The sequence below is a fragment of the Poecilia reticulata genome, linkage group LG1 (genome assembly GCF_000633615.1).
Source record: "Poecilia reticulata strain Guanapo linkage group LG1, Guppy_female_1.0+MT, whole genome shotgun sequence".
In the NCBI taxonomy this organism is placed as follows: Eukaryota; Metazoa; Chordata; class Actinopteri; order Cyprinodontiformes; family Poeciliidae; genus Poecilia; species Poecilia reticulata.
In genome coordinates this window covers 28,979,247-29,002,808 of record NC_024331.1, presented here as the reverse complement: position 1 = coordinate 29,002,808, position 23,562 = coordinate 28,979,247, and the positions used below count along the sequence as shown (strand labels likewise).

The 23,562-nt window shown below is 39.2% G+C and overlaps 2 protein-coding genes across 3 annotated transcripts in view; one reads left to right on the top strand and one right to left on the bottom strand.

Moving 5' to 3' along the window:
* Positions 1-288: 288 nt before the first annotated feature.
* Positions 289-10,859, top strand: gtpbp2b (GTP binding protein 2b). The gene is made up of 12 exons (XM_008419562.2): positions 289-638; positions 1,527-1,553; positions 2,200-2,384; positions 3,186-3,297; positions 3,386-3,583; positions 4,280-4,454; positions 5,390-5,609; positions 6,450-6,585; positions 7,425-7,483; positions 7,679-7,850; positions 8,644-8,808; positions 8,877-10,859. The coding sequence occupies exons 1-12, from the start codon at positions 450-452 to the stop codon at positions 9,057-9,059; spliced, it is 1,821 nt and encodes a 606-aa protein (XP_008417784.1). The 5' UTR covers positions 289-449; the 3' UTR covers positions 9,060-10,859.
* Positions 10,860-11,396: 537 nt separating this feature from the next.
* Positions 11,397-23,562, bottom strand: part of LOC103470863 (apoptosis-stimulating of p53 protein 2-like) — a 12,910-nt gene continuing 744 nt past the window's right edge. The window contains exons 2-18 of one of the 2 annotated variants that reach the window (XM_008419550.2): positions 21,501-21,648; positions 20,482-20,595; positions 19,456-19,508; positions 19,196-19,297; positions 17,920-18,088; positions 17,462-17,649; positions 17,021-17,185; positions 16,675-16,894; positions 16,169-16,260; positions 15,721-16,084; positions 15,050-15,498; positions 14,765-14,929; positions 13,370-13,507; positions 13,095-13,228; positions 12,842-13,008; positions 12,123-12,322; positions 11,397-11,830 (exon numbers count right to left, since the gene is read on the bottom strand). In XM_008419550.2, coding sequence (XP_008417772.1) covers positions 11,789-11,830; positions 12,123-12,322; positions 12,842-13,008; positions 13,095-13,228; positions 13,370-13,507; positions 14,765-14,929; positions 15,050-15,498; positions 15,721-16,084; positions 16,169-16,260; positions 16,675-16,894; positions 17,021-17,185; positions 17,462-17,649; positions 17,920-18,088; positions 19,196-19,297; positions 19,456-19,508; positions 20,482-20,595; positions 21,501-21,648 — 2,910 coding nt within the window. In that variant the 3' untranslated portion in view covers positions 11,397-11,788. Of the gene's footprint in view, positions 11,831-12,122; positions 12,323-12,841; positions 13,009-13,094; positions 13,229-13,369; positions 13,508-14,764; positions 15,499-15,720; positions 16,085-16,168; positions 16,261-16,674; positions 16,895-17,020; positions 17,186-17,461; positions 17,650-17,919; positions 18,089-19,195; positions 19,298-19,455; positions 19,509-20,481; positions 20,596-21,500; positions 21,649-23,562 lie in introns of both variants that reach the window. The other variant, XM_008419542.2, reaches the window with a different exon arrangement.

Genomic DNA, 23,562 nt, shown 5'->3' with positions numbered 1-23,562 from the left:
AGAAACACATAATATTGCGAGAATAAATTCGTAATTATATGAGAAAATATCTTAAAATACACAAATTCACTGTAAATGGATGAAATGAACTAGCTCTGCTGGTAGTCTTTCGTTCATTTTGTTGTGGAATTTCAATGGGATTATTTCCTGAAAAACGCCTAAATTTAAAAAACATTTGTTGGTTCTTTATCATTTTTGTCATGTTTTTGCTTGAGTTTTATTTTGAAAACAATCCAACATTCGCTTCCGGTTTGAAGGTTTTCAGGCGGAAGTTCGACGTAAAAATGTAGCTTAACGTCGCTGCTGGTGCTGAGGAGAGAGCATCCGACCTGCCGCAGGTCTCCACACATCAAAGTCGTGGGATGCAGCAGGAAATGTCCTGGGGAATGCCGTGAATCACCCGTGAGCTCCGTAGTTTCCCGTCGGTCGATCACTGCCTGAGCTCAGCCATGGTTGATTTGCTCCAAACTGCCGCGGTTCCTCCCGGAAACAGACATGATGGACCAGGCTCCCTGTCAAATATCAAAGGGAAGAAATCATCCAAAAAGTCGCGGGCCAGACGAGGCAAACAAAGCAGGAAGAGAAGGAATAAAAGAAAAAGGAACAACAGGACACCGCCACCGATTTTACCACCGGAGGTATAGCTACCTGGTTCTGGCCCGGGATTAACGCAGGCAGATAGTCCGTACTGCAGCACAGATGATAAGAGTCCCTCAAACATGGTGGCGCAATGTCTTCAGGTTTATATACTTCCGTGTTTAGAGAGAAAGCCCCAGGCTAACATCTCAAACTTTAACATAATCTCTCCTATAAGAATCAACTATAAAACCAACAATTCAATAATAATAATAATAATAATAATAATAACGGCCACACAATTTGTCTTTTATTGTCTTCAGAAAGCATCATTCCACCTTTCGTCAAGCAGGTTTACACTTTAAAATCTATATTATAGCAGGTATTTTTCCAGTTATGTTGTCATCATTAGTTCATAATTACTTCATGGCTTTAGTATTTTCACGGCTCTGATCCAAGTGAAGTCACAAGGCTGACCTTTCTTACTACTAGGAGAAAGTTTCTTTTTTATGTTTCGTTTGCTGTCATACCTTAATGCACAGCTGAAATCAAGTTCTTCTCTCCAGTGGACTGTATAAAAGTGATATTTACACCCTGTGCCTCTCAGCTTCCATTTTAGGGGTGTGAACAGTTTTTGTCAAGTCTGTCTAAAGTCGTTCAATTTGTGACTCAAGTGCAATTCAATTCCTCGTCCACGCCTAGGTCATGTTCTTCCCTGTGCAAACGTTTCTAAATGAAATTCAGTTTTAATAATATAGCTTCTCTGTGGTTCCCTGCATGTGCTCTGGGTTATTTGAGCTGGAGATGCACACAAGACTGTCATTTTGAAACAATATAAAATATGATCCTGCTCGACTGGGAACCACTTTGAGCTCTGATGTGTTAAAGCACTCTACATTTTATTGGTGTAGTGTTTAGTATTTCCACGTGTTTTCTGTTTTTGTTTACAGGCTGAAGAAGGAAACATTGAATACAAGGTAATTACGTTTTTATGTTTAAATGTTTTGATTAGGAGTAATTTGGCATTTTTAACGGCTCAAGCAGCAGAGCAGCTATCAGTATTACAGTTTATTATTATTCTTTAAGTGGTAGTTGCCGCTGTCCCAATCATCTTATTGTGTGAATGATGAATGTTTAAAGGGCATATTTTATAATTACAGCAGTTTTTTTCATTTTAGTCACTTGTTTCTCACAAAAGTTATGTTAACTGTCTTGTCCCAAAGTCAAGAAATACATAACAATTATAATAAAGACCCTTTTACACCATAATGTTACATTAAACACCCAACAACAGCATTGGTAGCAAATAGTGAAGCTAAAGTTTTTTTGATTATTTAAAACAATTTTACAGTCTGAAAAAAAGTAAAAACATTTATTAAATGTAGTTTCACACATAAAATGTGCACATTAAATCACCTTGGTTACCTAAAAATGTTTTAATCAATAAGCAGCTAAACAGAAAACATTTAACATAATCTTTTAGTTTATATTTACCCATTATAAGGTAGAAGAATAATTTTAAAAGTCATCAAAAAAGAGTAAAGAATGTGAAATATAAGTATATCTCTTTGGATTCCATTTACCTGCTGCACAGGTTTGCATCTGTTTCTCGTTTTTTTCCAGTTAAAGCTGGTCAACCCCACTCAGTACCGCTTCGAGCATCTGGCCACACAGCTGAAGTGGCGCCTGCAGGAGGGCCGCGGTGAGGCCGTGTACCAGATCGGAGTAGAAGACAACGGCCTGCTGGTGGGTCTGACGGAGGCCGACATGAAAGGCTCGCTCAAGACGCTAAAGAGAATGGCAGAGAAGTAAGTGACCCCATGACCTCCTTTCATTCGCCTGCTGGAGTTTTATCATAAAAACCCCAAAGCATCAACTACCAAGTTGAGAACAAATATTAGTTACTCTGTACAGGTGATTTATAAGCTTATATAAGTCTATTCTCTGAGCCACATGGAGCCAGTGTAGGGACATTAGAACTGGTTTTATGTTCACTATCTTCCTGGTTTTAATCAGACCAGCTGAATTTCGGTGTTAAGCCATTGAGTAATTAGAAGTTGTCTGAATGATTTCTTAGGCAGACCTGTGAAGAATCAATGCGATTAAAGATAAACGCCTGGATGAGTTTCTCTAGATCTTACTGGGACATTAGTCCTCTAATCCTGGAAATGTTCTTCAGGTGATAGACGGCCGACTTTGTGACTGTCTTTATGTTGCTCTGAAGGTTCAGATCAGAGTTCAACACTACACCCAGATTTCGGGTTTGTGGATTTCTGTTGATTTTGTGGTCCAATATGGTGATCAAGGGGTAAACCTTTCTAAATAAATTTGGTCAGTATTGGCTCTAACATACCAGACTTAAATATTTTTCTTGTAGAACTGAACCAGATAAAATCAAAACACAGATCTGCTTGTTTGAGCTAATTTACCATAAGGAAATATGCTTTGATTTGTTTTTTAGTTCTAGGATAAACAATTTTATTTCTAAAAGATTTTGGCCTCTGGAGCCATCACTACTGAGAGATGTACACTTCAATAATTTCATGATGTATGCTAGCAGTGTGTTATAATTGATAAAATAATACTATGTTTTGCTTGTCTGGTTGAAGGGTCGGAGCTGATATAACGCTTCTGCGAGAAAGGGAAGTGGACTATGGCCTGGACAGAAATATCCGGAAAATTGCAGAGGTTCTTGTCCGAAAGGTTCCTGACGATCAGCAGGTGTGTTTTCTGCAACATTGTGCCTGTAAACATGTCATAATTCTGTATTTCTTGCAAGGGCTGGGCCAAATGTATTTTCATTCCTCAGTTCCTGGACCTGCGTGTGGCCGTGCTGGGAAATGTGGACTCAGGGAAGTCGACCCTGCTGGGCGTCCTGACGCAGGGAGAGTTGGATAACGGTAGAGGTCGAGCTCGGCTAAACCTTTTCAGACACCTGCATGAAATCCAGACGGGACGCACCTCCAGCATCAGCTTTGAAATCTTGGGCTTTAACAGCAAAGGAGAGGTATTCCTATTACTCAAGGGCTCTTTACAACTTTGGCTAAAACTTAAAAAGAATCAGATAATATTTAAAAAAATTGATATAATAACACACAGATTTTTCAGTTTCTTGTTTTATTCCTGCAGAATTTGCACTGATGAAGAATGAGACTAAAAAAGAAAAAGATTTAACATCTTTCTGCTGAATTTGATGCTTATCTCTAAATCCTAAAACTAGAAATAAAATGGTGATTCTTTAAAAATGACAGTACACTTCCCGTGGTGAAGTGGTGTCCAAAAATATTAAATCATTGTAGATACAAAACATAAAACAAGGTTTTGCACGGTTGTGTTATCATAACACAGGCCCACATTTTCTGACTTTTTGGGGTTGATTGTTTCTTATTTGGGCTGAACGCTTTGTGTTTCAGGAAAAGTAGGTCAATATTTGTGGTTCTAGTTACTCCAAAGCTAAGTCAAATGCAAAAGAAGTTGTTAATAAATGGGAATCTATTTTTTGTACCTTAAATTTTTCTAAGATATTGTATATGTAAAAAATGGTGCTCTACAAGATGAAAAAGTGACATACCATATGCATCACAGGACTGTTCTCTTGATTTTACTGACACTGGGAAGCTCCAATGCTGGGCAGGTATCTACTTCAACATGTCTACAACTGCTGCTACTTCCTGGATCTTAACGATCCCACTATTCTGCTCAGGTGGTAAACTACAGTGAGTCTCGAACAGCAGAGGAGATCTGTGAGAGCTCATCCAAAATGATCACCTTCATCGACCTGGCAGGTCACCACAAGTACCTGAAGACCACCGTCTTCGGTTTAACCAGCTACTGCCCTGACTTTGCCATGCTTGTAGTGAGCGCCAACACCGGCATAGGTGAGCTGCAAACACACCTGGAGAGATAAACAGTCAGACAGTCAGGTGAATAACGGATTTCAACTCTTTATCAATCCGTACAGAGGAGACAGGAGTCGAAATGGATTTGACCACATTTACTGTAATAGGCAAAAATGCACTATTTTAGGCTTCACTTGAAAACACGCTGTCATAAAAATGACGTCACAAAATAGCCTTTTCAAAGTAATGGTACAGCCAAAGGCACAAACTGTTAACATCAGCTTATTGCAAAAAAGGAGTAGATTTCTGTCAAAATTTCAGACATTTTCCAGAAAAAAAATGGAAATTTTTTTGGAACTTGAAAATGTGCAAGAAAAAACTCCTGAACATTTTCTGAGTTTCAGAAGTTGAAAATTTTGACTTTTCAAACTCATAATTTAAATTTCTTTTTTTTTTTTTTACCAAATTTCTGAGTTCTTTCTCGCAAATTTTCACCTCTTCAAAGTCAGAAATCTACAAGTTTATTTATGTAAATTCAGAGTTTTTTTAGTGGAAATGTACTCTTCCTTTTTTCAATATTTACAAAGAGGAGATAGCTTGGCTAACTGAAATAAAATCAATTAGCCAAACTGAAATAAAATCAGTTAAGCAAACTGGGACAATTAAATCAGATTCACATGTCTCTAAACATTTCATTAGCTATAAAAGTTGAGAAAAACAATACCATTATAATTTAAAATATTTACATATGAACATACATTCCAGCAGAAATATAATAAGCACTCTAAATTAACAGAAGTATACTTAATAATGCCACACAGCACCGTGTGTTCGACACATATGGTGCAGAATAACTTCAAACATTAAAATGGAAATGAAACAACACTACATTGCATTCTTAGCTCTGTTACAGTTGCATTTATTCCTTGTTTGTGGTTTTCTCGCTCAGCGAGTTTCCTCTCTTCTGTGTCCAGCTGGTACAACTCGAGAGCACTTGGGTCTGGCCATGGCTCTGAAAGTCCCGATTTTTATCGTAGTCAGTAAAGTGGATCTGTGCTCCCGCGGCACCGTGGAGCGAACTGTCCGGCAGCTGGAGCGAGTCCTGAAGCAGCCAGGCTGCAACAAGATTCCCATGGTGGTGATGAATCCTGATGACGCAGTGACTGCAGCGCAGCAGTTCACCCAGTCTGCATGGTGGGTAAAACTTATTGCAAATAGAAGCAGATCAGCAAAGAAATATTTTCATAGACTCAGACATTAAAGCTTGATTACGACATATTAGGGCAATGTAGATACAAAAAAAGTACATTTCCACAAAAAAAAACCCAAAAAACACATAAACTTTGAGAATAATCTAAAAAATAAAAAAAAAACTTGGAAATTTCCAAAAGCAATTTTTTTTGGACTTTTAAAAATCTAATTTCCAAGATTTTTTAGAAAATTTCTTAAATTAACCTCAAAATTAGAGGGGTTTTTTTCTAGTAAATGTTCAACTTTTCAGACTCTGAAATGTTGAGAATAAACTCCGAATTTTTATGTACAAAAATAACAATATTTCTGAATTTTACTAATTTAAAATTTGATAGGAAAAATGTCAAAATTTTTGTTTGATCTCAGAAGTTTTCTACAAAAAGGACTTGGAAATTTCCAAAAGTCAAAACAAAAATGTACTTTTGAAACTGAAAAATTATTGAAATTAATTTTGAATTAATTTCAATAATTCAATAATTTGAATTAATTTTACATTTTAAATTAAAAATTTCTGAAATTAATCAAAAATTTTGACATTTTTTCTAACAAATTTGAAAGTTTTCAAACTCAGATATTTTGTTTTTTTTATAGAAAAAAAATCTGAGATTAACCTCAAAATTTATGAGTTTTTTTCTTGCAAATTTACTCTTCCTTTTTTGTATCTGCAATGACCCTGAGGCCCCGTTGTAGATTACTCACTTTCAAATGTGTTTATTCTGTGTTGCCCCTTGAAACAAATTATTTTATCGTTACTCTTGTTTGTCTGCCTTTTTGTGTGTGTAGCATCACACCCATCTTCACCCTGTCCAGCGTGTCTGGAGAAAGCCTCGACCTCCTGAAGGTTTTCCTGAACATCCTTCCTCCGCTTAGCAACAGCAAAGAACAGGAGGAGCTGATGCAGCAGCTTACAGAGTTCCAGGTCCACAAACACACACAACATGGACACCAGGTTACATTTCCTTCCCTTTTAGGACTGGGCGATATGGCTAAATCTCTTAAAATCTAAAATCTCTTAGTTTTCTTGTACCAGATCCGATTTAAGATTTTAATCGATTATTTTTCTCACTTTCTTTTACAAAAAATAGAAATCACAAATGGCAGAAAATATTTTCAAAAAGTGGCTTTAATCATCCCTTTGGTGAGTTGTGCGACAGAGTATTATGGACAGGAAGAATACCTTAAAAATTATAAGAGAAAGTTGTTTTTGTGAAAAGTTATTAATAATGTGATCACCCAGCCAGTGAAGTTCTTTCTTTGAAATATACACAGTTGTTTGCATAAATTAGTTCTCAGAATATTATGACTTTATTCTGGTAGTCATGATATTATGACTTTATTCACAAAATTGTATTAAAAAAACATTAAAAATCTTAGCCTGGTCCTAATAACCGATCATAAAATTTATATGAATTCAAAATCCAAATTAATAGAAACTGTAAAACATGCTTGTCAAACAAGAAACCCAAGGAGTGCTTCGGTGACAAAAGATAAAAAGACAAATTTCCAAAAATGAAATCTTCAAAAACCCAAAATTTGATTAACTGATCAAATTGATTTATTGCCCAGCTCTCGTCCCATGTAGAAGTATAGCTCCAAAAACTAGAATAAATAAACCTTACACAGGATTTCAGACAAAGAATACAGATCGTCCTGTCGAAAATGTTAAAAGGTTGGGTTGGATAGGTTTTTTCTCTTAATGAATGAAATCATCCATGTTAAAAGTTGTTTTTTAGGCTACAGATCCTCATGTGTTTGCAGGTGGATGAGATCTACTCAGTCCCTGATGTTGGGACTGTTGTTGGAGGAACTCTGTACAGGTAAGATGACATGATCTAATTAAAGGTTAAATCTTCTAGTTAGCCATTTTGTTGCTAACGAATAGATTAGCAATGCTGATTGTCAGCTGACCTTGTTTTTGTCTGTTTAGATTCAGTTTAATTTAATTTATCCCAAAAAGTTTGAAAATAAAACCTTAACACCATCTTTATTTTTTCTCTGGTTTTTTCTGCCAGTGGAGTTTGCCGGGAGGGCGAGCGACTCGTTGTTGGACCCACCGAAGAGGGTCGTTTCCTGCGCCTGAAAGTGGGCAGCATCCAGAGGAACCGCTCGGCCTGCAGGGTGCTGAAGGCTGGGCAGGCAGCCACTCTGGCTCTGGGAAACTTTGACCGCTCACTTTTGCGCAAGGTCAGAGGTCATCTAATGTTGGGTTAATAATTAGGACAGAAATTCAGGCTAACTGGTCTGTGTTCACTGATAACTTCTGCTAATAGAGGAGCAAATTTAGCTCTATAGCGTTTTTGATCATTTTGAAAACATTTAGCGCACATAGCTTTAATATTTCTACACTTTCAGTTGAAAAAAATTTGACATTATAGAAGTTTTGGTAGAGTTCACAAAAATTTTACTCAATTAAAATGACACAAGTAAGAGTAATAAAGTATTTGGTAAAAGTCTACTCAAGTGCAAAGTAACTGATCAGATGATCAATCATTTAATATTTAAAAATTGCATAATCAGATGGACCAGAATATAAGTTAAGTGGAAATGCTGGTATTTTAAGGACAATAATTCATATTAGTAACAAAAAATAAAATCAGGCCGAAATAAAATCCAGATCAGATTCTTTTAATGGGAAAAATTATGAAACTTTAACAAAAGCTGCAGGTGTGTGTCTGGTGAAGTTTTGGTTAAAACCTGTTTGGTTTTTATTCAGTGGGTAGAAAAATCCAGAAATTTTACTCAAGTAAGAGAAGAAATACTTCATAGTAAAATTACTCAAGTAAAAGTAAAAAGTAAAGCCTAGTGAAAATGCTCTAAAAAGTAATTTTTTTTCAAAAAGGTTACATAAGTGAACGTTACTGAGTAAATGTAACTCATTCCTACCCAACTGTTAAGAATTCTTCATATACTAAGACGTTTATATGCATGCTCTTATTTTGAAATGGTTGAAGACTCTTCCACTTCGTGCGTATTGCAGGGCATGGTGATGGTCAGCCCCAAGATGAACCCGACCATCTGCTGCCAGTTCGAAGCTGCCATTGTTCTGCTCTTCCACGCAAAGACTTTCCGGCGGGGTTCTCAGGTCACCGTCCATGTCGGTAACGTCCGGCAGACGGCTACGGTGGAGTGCCTTCATGGAAAGGTTGGTGGGTTTTCTTATTTGTGTTGCATTTGGAAACAGACTGTTAAATCCTTCTCTTCTGGTTTTAGGACGAGCTTCGAACGGGAGAGAGGGCCGTTGTTCGCTTTCGCTTCATCAAGCACCCCGAGTATTTGCGACTGAGCGCTAAGCTGCTCTTCAGGGAGGGAGTCACCAAGGGCATCGGTCATGTAACACGTCTGCTTCCCCAAGACCAGAATCTGAACCATGACCAGAATCTGCAGGATTATTAGAGACGATTTCACTGGACCAACAAAAGCTGGCTTTATGCTCCTGCCCCAGACATGCATATTAATCCACAGTCCATACTTCACAAAGCTAAAAAATGTGGTTTCTTACTCAAGGTTGCAAGAACAAAGTGCACAAGAAGCTCAAGTGCTGAAGTCCTGATAAGTTCATCTCACTGCAGCAAACATTGTTGTTTTAACACATCCACTTTAAATTTCTGACCAATCACACAATAGTTGTTGTTCTGCCCAGATGACGAGTCAACAACAAGCTGGACCACCAAAACCCACGCCAGCCTCAAGATTGGCCGTCTTTTGCCAGACCTTGGTCTTGAGCCAGAGAAGGGTGGAGCGCTTTCTGCCCCAAGTGGAGGAGTCTCAATGTCTCTGGGTTTTGTTCACTGATGGGGGAAAGATGGAGCGGAGATTGATAAACGGATCGCTGTGTCGAAAGGTGAAGCTCTCGATTTACCAGTTGATCTACGTACCTATCCTGACCTAGTCACAAGCTCTGGGGAGAGACCGAAAGAGCCAGGTCACGGATATAAGCAGCTGAAATGAGTTTCCTCTGCAGGGTGACTGGGCTCTTCGTTAGAGAAAGGGTGAGAAGCTCGGTCATCTGGGATAGACTCAGAGTAGAGCCGCCGCTTCTCTTTGTCAAAAGGAGCCATATGAAGACACGATGGAGACACCAAGTTTATCGGCTGGACTGGGATTATGTTGGGATTCCCCAACGTAATCTCAACGAGAGAGAGACAGGCTAGGCTGCTGACTTTATGATGGATGGATGGATGGATGAGGTGCACTCTTTCCAAAAAGTCCCACTTTTTCTCCTCCATCCAGTGATGAAAAGCGAGTCTCTTCATCCAGATGTGGCTCACATCTGGCCTCTTTCTTCTTGCAGTAGTTTCAGCTCTTAGCTCTCATGAGTCTTTTTCTTCTCCTGTTGGAAGAAGAAGTGTTTGCCTACTTCATGCTGTCAGACAGGTTCTACTTAAGTGATTTCTTGATTCAAATTAAATTGAACTCGTTGAATTTTCATTCTTAATTTGGATGGCTGTTTAATACATTAAATATTTCTTATAAAACTATTTTGCTTTTACTCAAGTTATCTGATACTAAAATGTGTTTGATCTGATATATTTTAGTGAAACTAAAACGCAAAAACATCAGAAAAACTATTATAAATTTTTTTTTATTCGTCTCAGTTTCTGCTACACAGACCAACTTTATTAGGATTTTAAAATCAAATCTGATGTTGAAAGCTATAAGGTACAATTGTGACTGAATTGGAAGCTACAACCATTTGACTCAACATGGTTCAGTTGTGGTAGATTTTTTTTAAAAATTCCTGTTTTAATTTAAAACAAAAGAGTGAAGATAATGATGTCAAACATAAAACCTGTTCAGGAAAATGTTTCCACGTACCAATGACAGGAGGAAGTACTGAAACTCCAACAAATACGACACATTAAATTACTATTGCTTTGAAGTCTGTATTCAGAATAAATATATTTTAGTACTTATACAAATGAACATTTAAAAATCCTTTTATCTCCTTTTTTCCCTCATTGTCTTCCATTGTGTTGGAATGGATCCATAGGGAATATTTATCCACGTTTCCTGTTCTGTTACTCGTCCATAATGCAGAAACAGTTAAATCTGTTTTAAAACTTCTCTAAAACGTGCATTAAAAAAAACACAAACTATATTTGCATCAATCATCTCAAAGACGTTTTTGTATTTTGAAGGTTGTTGGTGAATCTGTTCAAGCGAGCGCACATTAAATTCAATTTGTACCAGCTGGATCCGACCTCCTTTTTCAAATGAGCTGCAGTGAAAGACGTGTGTGGTTGGTTTGTAATTATGTGAATTAAATGCACACTGCAACTACGCCCAGTTAAGGCTAACCTGCATGCTCGGTGATGGGCAGGTGCTCCACACCTGTATGTGGTGACTTTAACTTCTAACCTTTTTTTGTTTTGTTTTTTTGAGGATTTGTGCAATTGTTAATCTAATCTTGAATGTAGTCCATGGTTCTTGTCACTGTTGAAATGCAGTCGCTGCTGACTCTGCTCTGTATTCGGAGGGCACATGTGTGCCGCAGACTTGGCAAGGCTGATTCTGCAGAGTGTAGAAGCTGAAAACGGAGGTTTAAAGTTTGCTTTTCCTTATCGTTCCTCAAGCTCTTAAATAAAGAGTTTAAGTTGAAAGCTGAGAATGTGTGACGTATCTTACTTTTAACATCCTAGCAATGTGTGTTTTTATTAATTTTTATATTCATGCTAATTCTTATATCTGTGGTAAAATCACCTAATCTGCAGTAAAACAGGACCATGCGGATGAATGAAATGGCTTTAATAATAAAAAAACAACGTTCAAACCATTTTAAAGAAAAATCAAAAGCAATAACTAGCTATTATTATAGAACAAACTGCAAAACTTCCCTTCCCCTCCCCCACTTGTTTCTAAATATATATATTAATCAACTTTCTATAAATGTGGAAGAACCCCAAAATAATTTAAATCTTGTTTTTTATGTGGTTTTCTGTCTTTGTTGGCAGCTCTGTTTGGAACCACTGTAGTCCATTTTAACAGTGGAAACTGATAAACTATTGTTTCTTCTTTCTCTGGAGCAGTTCTTTGAGCTGGTGGCAGTAGATCAAGAGAAATTATCTGTAATTGTGCTGCTGTTTCTTCTCATTTGGATTCCCTCATATGGAACTAAATCATTGCTAAGCTAGGCTCCTCTGCCGTGGCTTGATCCTCGGATAGAGCTGGGAGAAAAAGAGAAAAAGTTTCTCATTAAAAGATTAAGATTCCAAACTTAAACCAATAACAATAACTATTTGAATTTCATTAGAGAGCCTTTTTAAAAATAAGACCTGGAAAAGGTTAGAAAGCATCACAATGTTGAGAGAGGAATGAGTATTTATTAGGGATGCACCCATCAGGTTTTTTCCTGCCGATTACAATACCGATAACCCATGAGGGCCGATCATCAATACCAATAATCACATGTATACACCTAAGAAAGTGGAGTGGGGTGTAAGCCGCAGTTCATCTTACCCCAAGAAGGTTGCGGGGAATGTATCCTTCATGGTCGCCACATCGAGCCCACCACCATTCTGTCTCGACCTCCCCTTCCTGTTTCAGCACCGTCAGGCAGTCTCCTTCGCTAAAGCACAGCTCATCCTTATTTTCAGGCTTATAGCTCCACAGAGCATACACCACCCCACGGTTCATCACGCCCATCTTCTCCTGAACACCTACAGCGGCAGACAGGAAACCTGATTAGACGAAATAATTTATTTACTGTATCAGCAATTCCCTAATATTACTGCTTGTTCTTTGCTTGCTTTTGTTCAAAGCTGAACTTAATGTTTTACAGCAGACACCTTGCTGGGCAGCTTTCCTCACTTGTCTGAGGACATCCTGTTTGCAGTGCTGTTGATTAGTCGTTAGTCTCATCTTGGTCTAATGATGTCGAAATGTGTGCAGAGCATGATAAGAGGACTGTTTAAACACCGACTCTGATTGTGCCAGTTGTGAATGTTGCCGTTAAGCTCCTTGTTAGAGAACAGCAAGTTGTGCAAAAACGTACTGAAACACTGAACAGCTGGACATGTACATTCAAAGGGTCAGAGAATGTCACATTAAGTTCACCTGTAAATGTTCGTAGTGCATTTTAGGATTGAAATTTAACTCGAAAGCATAATGTCCTAAACTTTCTGTGAGTGGCGTATGTTTAATGCATGTTTGGCAAGATACATTACCAAATATCTCACCATAAAGGAACTGGGAGCACTGTGCATAGCCCTCCTCCATTTCCTCACACTTGTCAGCTGCAGTCTGCATGTCACTGTATGTAGCTGAAAACACAGCTGCCCCAGATTCCACCAGGAACTTGCAAACCTGAACATTGTTGCAAGAGGCAGCACAGTGCAGGGGCGTCCTAAAAGGGAAACAGACTCTCGTCAACTGTGCTCATGATCATGATGGTGAAGCTTATCAGAGGAGCTCACTGAAGATCAGACTCACCAGCCATCACTATCAGCAGCATTGACGTTGACACCAAATTGAACCAAAAACTTCACTATGTCAGTGTGGCCGGCACAGACAGCATTGTGCAACGCTGTGATTCCCTCATCGTTAGGCATGCTGGCATCATCCACCTGCGATATCAGCAACGTGAAAGATCCATTCATCCATCCCATTCTTCACCCACATTCACATAATTCTACAGCATTCTGCCTGAATATCTATTCTAAAAGCTCTAGCCTTGCAAGGGAGCATCAGCCAGAACCGTAACTTACATCATAGATGACTCTCTGGACAAGGTCAAATTCACCCTCCAGAGAGGAATCCAGCAGCAGGGCCAGAGGGCTGAACTGGACTCGCGTCCTGTGCTCCACGCAGTCAGAGCCAGGTTTACGCAAGATTGACTGTTTACTCTGAAAGACAGAGCAGAACATCTATTACCAGAATCTGTATATTTTGTTTAGTGAACAGTTAGTTGTGCTATTTTTTTGGGTCCAATATAGGCTAAGGTTTTATCTACTTTGGTGAAATTGTTCCTCTACCATCATTGGCTGAAAGGTCACTCGGAGAGGAAGAAACCACTGCTCCAAAAGAAACAGAGAAGACCAGATTACGGTTTTTAAACTGGGGACAAAGACCTTAATGCAGTGCAGTTGGTAGCACTGAAGGTCCGAAGCTCTAATCCCAGACTGGGAAGGTTTTGAATGTTATTCTTGTGCATGCATGGGTTCTCTATGTTTAGTCCAGCTTCCTCCCACAGTCCAAAAGCACAACTGTTAATATAACTGATTACTCTAAGTTGATCTTAGGTATGAGTGTGCATGTTTGTTTGTCCTGTGTGTCTCTGTTTTGCCCTGTGATGGACAGCAGACCTGTCCAGGGTGCTCCTCGCCAATAAGGGAGTGTAGGTGATGGATGGGTGTGTCTGGGTGAGGATTGAAATAGTTTATTAAGTCTTCATTCATCATACAAACTGCCCATTTGAAAAGGGTTTTGGACACCTTGGGTGGGTTCACACTGCAGCCTGAAGTGACCCAATTCCGATTTTTTTGACGTAATGCGACCTGTATCCGATCTTTTCATGGCAGTGTGAACAGCACAGGTCGGATTCTTTTTCAAATGTGACCCATATCCGATACGTATCCGATTCAAATGCGACCTAACGTCCAGGTCGCATTCATCCGAACTGAACGTCACAGATTCTCAACAAATCTCACTATTCTGCGTCCTGATGCATGCAAATGGGAAGAAAAATAACAAACATGACGGACTACATGAGGATTAAGTTGTTAATATGTTGTTCCGGTCGGACAACTACTTCAAATAAGTAAGCTAAGCTCCACCGTTAGCCTCCATGTTTACTCCCGCAAACGCTGTACTTCTTCTTCTTTTTATGGCGGTTGGCAGAACACTGAGAACGCTGACGCTATGGCGCCCTCTACTGCAAATGCGGGACACTTTCAGGTCGTTTGCCCGTTCAGACTGCAGAACGCATACAGGTCGCATTTACTGGCAGTGTGAACGGCCCCGGCAAAAAAATCGGAATTGGGTCACTTCAGGCTGCAGTGTGAACGCACCCCTTGAGAGTCACTGCTTGAAAGGGAAAGAACATTTTCCTGCTGTATTTTTACAACAGCAGTAGTACCTTAACTGGTAAAACTGTTACTCACATGTGGGACTGTGTCTTGTAGTATCGGTTGCTGAAAGCTGAGTGTATCATCTGCCTGTTCTTCCTCCTCACAGCTGGGATAAGGCGGAGGTGGCCAAGTAAACATCTCCTCTGGAAAGTGCTCCTGTTGAGGTGCAGTGGAAGAAAGTTCTTCATCCTTATCTTCCTGTGAGGATACAAAGAAAGGATCAGGATCTGGGACCAGGGAAGGTGTTGTCAAACTGTCACTGTTGTGTCCAGCTGACATCACAACAGCTAAACTTTTCTCTTTCACCCTGGAACTGACATCTTTCTTGATGGTCCTGTCGTCAGGAACTGTGGACTGAACATTTTCCTCTGGTGGACTGATGTTCTTCATAGGAATGGTTTCCATGGCAGCCAGAGTTGTCTGCTGGTACAGAAGCTTCTCAATATTAAATCCAGCCGGGCCTTCAGACTCTACGACTGAACTGCGTTTTTTCAGAGGCCGGGGGGCGTTGTGCAGTCGGCGGCGGAGGCCCTCCAAGTCGGCATCAGAGTTCCTGTGAGGGTTGGACGCGAACGGGAGGAGCTTGGAGGGACTGAGTGGACGAGGAATCGCGCATTCTGCGGTATCAGCATCTGCACCTTTGTCATCATTGATAGCAGATGAAATGGTATCAGTCCCAAACTCACAGATCCCAGATCTCAAGGAAGTGCTGTCTGAGCTGACTGTTTGCGGCCTCTTGCCAGCTGGAAGGACTGGTTTTCCGTACACTGCACAGGAAGAGACGGTGATAAAGAGTACACAAAAATAATCAGTACATTTTAAAACAAAGTCTATACGTCCAACAGCTTTTCCTTCATTTCGGATAACACAATCCAACTCAACTTAATTTTGAGAGTACAGTTAGCCCAAAAAGTATTCATACACCAGTCAAATATGAAATTACATTCCCAAACAAAAAAGAAAGGTAACTGAAGCTGGATCGGTATCACCTCGCGGTTTGCTGCGGGACAGTGTGCCCTGGCCTTCTGCTTGGTAGGCTTTACCAGGGGTGGCCTGCTGGGTGTACATCGAATAGATTGATGAAGCTGCCAGAGTTTGGGGTTTCTGAAACACAGGTGGAGGCACATCCGTGGGGTTTGGTGTGTAGGGTCGCACTGCAGCTGCAGGAGGACTTTCCTTATTGCTGTGCAGAGGGAGGGTGTTGGTGTGGGTAGACATGACCCCTGGATCCTTAAGTTTCTTTTTCCCAGGAAAGGTCCCTGTCCAAAAGGCAGGCTTGGAAAAGGTTGATGGACCAGAGAAAGGAAATAATTTCGGTTTGGTGGGAACTGCTGGTGGCACCGTTGACTTGGACTGAAAGCAAAAATAAAACACAAACAGAACCATTAAAGTCATGCAGCTGAAAACAATAGAAATTAAGCAGAAGTCTAGTAAGACCTGGTTATCCTTTAGCTGCGTCTGTGCGGTGTGACCAAGTCGTGAAGCACCAGGGGAAGGAATGCAAGTGTTGTCTTTTAGGGTCTCCACACCTACAAAAGATGCTTTACATTAAAATACTTGTATCCTCAACATAATAAACTGCATCTCTTTGGTCCCTTAATTCAGTGGTTTTGTTAAATACTGTAGACCAACTGCATCTTTTGCCTCTGTAGACCAATGGTTGTTAGCTTTCCTAACAAGCAATGTGTCATACTTGACTGTAAACTTCAGATTAACTTCAGAATACTAAAAATACAGAGAGAAACAAACCCTTTACCAAAACTAACTGACCATAGATTTCATAGCAGAAATTTGACATATGAGGGCGGCAAGTGGAGGCAACCTGGTTTTCTGGACAAAAGTTGCTACAGTTACGTATTTCTGTGTTGAAACCTTTCACCTTTCAGAGTCAATAATCATCTTTAAAATGTCTAAACCGAAAAGGAACAGATCACTGTGCTTACTAATGCTTGGTTTGGCTGGTATAGCTGGTGGCTTTCGGGATGAGGCACGCATTGGTAAGGTGGCAGTGCCATCTGGATATGCCGACTTCACCATCGTTTCCTGGCAAGGAAGCACAGCAGAAGGCTGGGAGTTTGACCTAGAGGCGGACTGGATGTATGGCCCCACTGCTGCTACTCTGGAGCCTGGCTCATGTTGAGGGTTGACGCTGTTTAAGGCCACCTGACAAATGATGGCAGAATTCAAAAAGATGCACAAATACAACAAAAAGTAATGGACTTTCTCTGTTTTGTTGCTCATCTCCTCGTGATAAATAGATATTGTGATACATGTATTATTTAAACTTACTGGCAGGTTCTCTTTCTGCTGCAGGGCAGCCTTTTTCTTCCAGAGTCTCTCTTGAAGCTCACCAAGACGTTGGTCCATTGCAACGACTTCCATGTTGTTCTTTTTCAGCCTGTCTTTCTGCTGCTGCAGCCTAGCACTTTGTTCCTGGTTCAGCTGGTTCCTCAGCTGGAAAGGAGGAGGAAGTTAAAACATCAACAAGGTGACGAGTTTCTGCTTGGTGACTTGGGGAAAATCTTAGTTTTCAAGGTGTTACCATCTTGAGCAGTAATTCTGCTGCTTTTTTTAATTCACAGGTACTACAGTCTTATTCACCAGACAATTGAACAATTGGTATAACTGGTTTAAACCTTGGCTACAAAACATTTACGTGTTACTATTAACCAGCTTGTTATAATTAAATTATTAGGCACACTCAATAAACTTTAATGACTAAAGTTTCACCTGCAAGTCTTTATATAAGTCCTTTAGCTCGGAAGAAGAGTTGTGAGGATGAAAAGGAAAAGGAGGCTCAAAACGAGCATTTCTTATTGCCTCCAGCTGGCCGCTCAGCTCCTCCACCTTGGCTGCAGCCACTTCCAACTCGTTGTGCTTCCGCTGAAACAGGCTGGTCATCTGCTCAATCTCCTCCACTGGCACAAACAGAAAGTAAACATCCCCAACACACAATGTCACTGCACACAGCAAGTTATTTCCTTTAAGAGTTGCTATATGTGGAAAGGTTCCAGTTGGAAGGTCTCCTTGCCATCACCCTAAACTTTAGTGCCCTCTTTCTCAATAATCAAACAATCTGACATATTTTCCTCACAGGTCAATTGTCAGCGGTGAAAAAATGGCTATTTAAAAACAGTTTTAATGCTGAAATGTTTCACAGAGTTGGTACAAGAAGGAAAGCCTCTGACCTAATTTGGAGTTTATGTTTCGTTTCTGCTCCACTTGGCCCCTGAGAGCCCGGACCCGTAGCAGTCTGGCCTCCTGGTTGCGTATGTTTTCTTGCAGCTGAAGCAGTCGGTCTTGCCCAGATACCTCCTGATGCTGCTCCTGCAGCTTCAGGTAACACAGCTGCTGCTCCTGCAACATCCAGCGAAAGCCCTTCATCAGTCAATTTACAGGCACACGACGCTATTATAGTTTAATATTGTTTTTAACATGAAAAGCAAAAGTTGACTGATTTGTTATAGCATTTACACTTCCAAAAACATTTATATTAAATTAGGGTGCTTAGAGATACAAGATAAAAGTTACTCAGCAACCACCATTACCACTTAACACCTTAAACCTGGGATCAAAACTAAGTTATGTGTTCTCCTGTATCACCGCTTCTGAAAGCATAAGATGATCCTGAAAACAGCAGATGATATAAAGCAGTGGTCCCCAAACTTTTTCCTGTGGGGGCCACAGGAAAAAAGGGGGCGGGGGGCATTTCTCGACTGATTTTTACCCAGAAAGCACATGGGCAAAAACCGTTAGTGAAACAGTCACTGGGACTGACTAGTATATATTCCATTGAGGGAAAGTATTAACATTTGAATTCCTCTTACAGGTATTCTACTTACAGGCATTGCTTCGAAGAATTCGACATTCATAAAATGTGTTCATCTGCTCTACCGCTAGCAAACAACCGTACTGATTAAATAACATAAGTTCAAGTTCCCTAAAAGTTCAACAGATGGCAGCAATGCGCCATGCAAAACAAAACACCCTCAGTTTACAGGACACACTTCCTGCTAAAGAGCCGGAAAATACAATATATGAAAACAAATCTGAATGCTCTCTGGTATTGTTATTATAAAGCAACAGTGTCTCATTACACACGTGATGTGTAATTAATTAATCATATTTTGAAATAAAATAATTTCCATTCAGTGAGACTCCTGCTAACAACAATAATAAACGGGCAGACAGCTGCTTTCCCATAAGAACTACATGTGTGAATAATCTGAACTCACAATATTCTGTATGAACAATAGATGTGTTCTCCATCGCTGAGGTTGGAGAACGGCCTAAACACTGATGAGTGACATGAAGGTCTTCGAACATTAAATCAGCCAATTTCAAATGTATATTATGGGTTCAGTTCAATGTCAGGCTGAAACTGGGCTGAAGAACAACGGGTTCTTTTGGTAAAACTATTAATAGTAGTCGTATACATGCTGCAGAGCGCTTGGTGTGCTGTACCTTGAAGGCCAAAAGCTGCTGCTGGGCATCAATCTGCTGCTGCTGTCTTGTTGCCAGATCCTGCAGCTCGCTCAGCGACATATCCAGAGGAATAACTGAGAACTGCAACAGAAAGCTCAGTCCGAGTTTGTAGTCACGTCATCATATTGTTTTTCTCTCTATCCAGCAGTCATTATGCCAAATTACACAACCTCTGGGTGCGTTAATAGAAATTATGATGCAGTGTGATATCAATGTTTCTGAATAAATAAAGATCTCACCCCATTCTCTCTGAGTCTTTCCAAAGTAGTTTGATCTGCAGCTCTGCATCCAGCTGAACACAAAAACAGATGTATCTTTTCAGACTTGCTACAGTGTTACGTACAAAATACACACAACAAATCAATCATACGTTAACAACCATTCATGAGACACGCTAAAGTTAAAGCAGATCAATACTTAAAAATACAGTGAACAAAAAACACAGATGGAGCAGCCCACTTAATTCCTTCAGCTCTAAGCTGATTACTGCCTGAGCTGCTGGAAATACATGCTGAATCTGTTCTTTGGGAGCTGCAGACCCTCCTGCAGATTTGCACTACATGCTGCTAGATACAGGCACACTGGATTAAGGTTTCATCCAGATCCTGTCTGATTGATCTGATGGTTCTCTGTAAACATATTTTCTTTTGAACAAATTCAGATCAGTATATGGACTATTCAAAATATCTTCATTACATTTTTTGCACCAAATCTTTCTTAGATAATGAGATTTTAGTCAGCTCAATTTTTGTCACTTTAAATCTGAATAATCAGCTGCGGGCCACGCCCTCAAATTCAACGTTTACACTCAGATGTTTGAAAAGCAGAAGTTGGCCTTCCTGTACAGCCAACAAGAATGCAGCAAGTGGTTTCTCAACGGTAAGTCCACAAAAAAACGCTTGTTTTTTCCAGCAGCCATTGTACGGCACATACAATAGTAAAACCAACTGATCAAATGTGCTGGAACTCCACTTGGGTTGCTAGGTAACGGGTTGAGCTTGGCTGGGGTTGCTAGGTAACAGTGCAGTGCCTATCCATTGTTTTGAAAGGGTTTTGAAACAGCTTATTTTCCAAACACCAAAAAATATAAACTTAAAACACTTTTCTAAGCACCTGGGCTGTGTTAGAAGCAATGGAAGAACAAAAACGTGCAAAAATTAAACTTTGCATAATAGCTCCCCTTTCATCCCTTCTTTGATGAATAAATCTGGAAGATAAAAGTAAGATTATTTAATAGTCTCTGGTGATAATAAGGTATATCCAACCTGTTTCGTGTCCAGAGGCTCTTGGGTATCGCAGGATGTAGCGCACCTCCCCTCTCTGGTGGCCCCATCGCTGCAGCACCTCCAACATCGGCTCGTCTTCTTCAACCACACGCTCTGAAAGGTTAGAAAACAACGCAGAGACTTTAACATGCAGCTATAAAAATATAACTGCTCTTTTAAAAAAAATCTATTTATCTTATCGAATACAGAGAGGTGGGTGGAGTGACAGAAACTCAAGAAAGAGAAATATTAATTCAAAATTATTTTTTACTCATGTAAAATTGAAAAGTAGTCATGCAAAGACAAAATACTCAAGTAAAAGTGAAAAAGGAAAAAGATTAATCCAGAACTAAGTTATTGCTTGACAGATATGTGATTAAATAACATAATCAAACAAAAATATTAAATCATGTCCTCCTGAAAATAATGGTAAAAAAGGACAAAGATATTTACAAAATGACAAATTAAGACATAAGCTGCAGACATGTAGCTCATTTATGCAACAGCAGATCTTTGATGTATTATGGTGTTAAGCTGTTCAGTGATTTATAAATTTTCTGCAGTATTTTTAAGTCTGTTCTCTGAGCTACAGGGAGCCATTAGGACTTTAGAACTGGGGTGATGTGCTCCATCTTCCTGGTTTTAGTCAAAACGCCAGCAGCAGCGATCAGGATCAGATTTTGTTTTAGTCAGAAGACGCTGCTGCAGTAATCAATGCGACTAAAGAAAAACACATGAATGACTTTCTCTAGATCTGGGACATTATTCCTCTTATCCTGGAAATGTTCTTCAGGTGATAGAAGGCCGACTTTGTAACTGTCTTTATGTGGCTCTGAAGGTTCAGGTCCATCACTACACCCAGATTTCAGACCTGATCACTAGTTTCCAGTTGTAATAACTGAAGCTGTGCTTTGACTCTAGATCGTTCCTCTTTAGGTCCAAAGATAATAACTTTGGTTTTTAGTTATGACGGAGTAGTAATCATGAAAAGCTGTGGTCAGTATTTATGTAAAACTCACCTGAGCCTCTCCAGGTCTCAGCCAGGTAGCAGTCGGCCTCACCAGGCTCCTTACAGAGCTCCACAACGTCTCTGCACAGCATCTCTGGCATGACGGGAACCTCCGTGATGCGCTGGTCGTTGCTGCCAAGGTGTACGGTAAGGAACATCTAAAGACATGCAGCAAATTATCCAGGAAATGTTTAAAAGAGGTCAGAAAGATTTAGAAAACAATCTACCGTAACTAAAAAGATTGTTACAGTAGAGTATTGCATGTGGTAGGTATGTGAGCAATAAATCAATTAATCATGTGATAAATTGAAACAATCTAAATCATTTCCATTTATTGCTTTTATTTTGCTGCAAAAAACTGAGTAGTAAAAGTTTGTGCTTTGGTCTCAACTAGCCCTTTTTTTGAAGGACAATTTTGTTTACAGAGACATCATAATTTATTGTATTTGTTATTTCTGTTTCTGTTGTTTTGTTTATTTATTTTGGATATTTAAAATGTCTTCCAGTTCCAGTGTTAAATGTTCATTAAAATTTATTGATCTTTGAGAATGTGTTCTTCAATTATTATGCCATTACTTGAAAATGGTCTCAAAGAAGAACAATACTGTCGTTTATCGCAATAACTTTTTGGGCAATTTATCGTCCAACAAAATGTGTTATTATAACAGGCCTACAGGTGTGTTATAAAATAAATTTTAGTACTGACCAGTTCTTAGTGTTTAAAATGAATTGTTTGAAAAATTAAAAATAAAGCAATACTTTACGAGTGTGTGGTGGAAGATATCAAACCATAAACCATTTTATGTCAGATTTCTGTTCTTTTTATAACTTATATTTACATAATAAAACTGCAAAAACACAAAACCTTACCCAGTAGTTTTACTCTAGTTTCTTGTGTAAATATCTTAGTGCACTAGAAATGAGAGAAAACTAACTTTTCAGGAAGGTGTAGGAGTTTGTTTTAGGTAAATAATCCTTTAACTTAGATTTAAAAAGTACCAGTTCCACTGGGAGACTATTTCACTTCTAACATGGAAAAATGTCTTTTTATGAGTGAAATAATCTGGTACTTTTTAAATCACTATTGAAGGATTATTTAAATAAAATAAGCTCTTAACATAATGATATCATAAGCAAATGTTCCTATTTTGAGTTCTTGAGTTATTTTTTAGTTTCCCTCAGATTGGAGTCAAATTCAAGGGGAGATCCAGTTTATGAAGGTAATTTACAATCTCAATGTTTATAATGCTGACATTTAGATACATTAAGAACATCATGCAAAAGTCCATAGCTGCAGCTAAAGACGATTTCCGTAATCAAATATTCTATTGATTATTCTGATGATTAATTGGATAAAAACATTGCCACGTTCTGCTGATTTTGTATTTAACCACTTAATCATTTTAAATACAGTATTAGAAATGCATTAAAGGTTGCTAATAATCAAATAATTCTTGCCTAAAATGCATTAGCGTGGCATTCCTGTAGTCTGCACTTTAAGGAAAGCAGCTGTGAAACATGATTCAGTCTGGATGATGCAAAGAATTTAAAATGTGAAACAAAGGACAGTGTGGGAAGTTGGCTTCAAGCAAAACTGTGAACAGAGAAGTTTGTCTCTTTATTTCCTCAAACAGATCATATGAGGTTCCTCTATTATCGCAATTAAAATAACTTTTGACTGGAAAAAGACACATGTAAGCTTGTAAGCTCTTATCAGTCACTTCCTCACCTTCACAGCCCAGAGGAGGAACATTAACGCGCTTTAGTTGATCAGTTTCCCGAGAAGCAATGGTGATAAAATCGAAAATCCCATTAGCTGGGTGATTCATACAACGGAGTACTAGGGCCATGGTAGGTGGAAAACAAAAAGGAGGAGAAATTTTCTGCCAGAAATTTTCTAGAAAACCCCCCAGAAATTTCTCAAAATTTTAAACTTTTGAAACGCAGAAAATTATAGTTTTATTCCTGAAAATTTCTGAGATTCATCTCTGCATTTCTGAGTTTTTGGACGTAAATTTACTCCTCTTTTTTAAGCCTGTCAAAGCTTTTTAATTCTACTTTTTGATAGTTTA

Excerpts from the sequence above, each read along its gene's own strand:
- gtpbp2b (XM_008419562.2), top strand. The coding sequence starts at position 450 with ATGGTTGATTTGCTCCAAACTGCCGCGGTTCCTCCCGGAAACAGACAT. Across the intron at positions 639-1,526 it reads CACCGATTTTACCACCGGAG|GCTGAAGAAGGAAACATTGA; the intron begins GTATAGCTACCT and ends TTTTGTTTACAG. Across the intron at positions 7,851-8,643 it reads ACCGCTCACTTTTGCGCAAG|GGCATGGTGATGGTCAGCCC; the intron begins GTCAGAGGTCAT and ends TGCGTATTGCAG.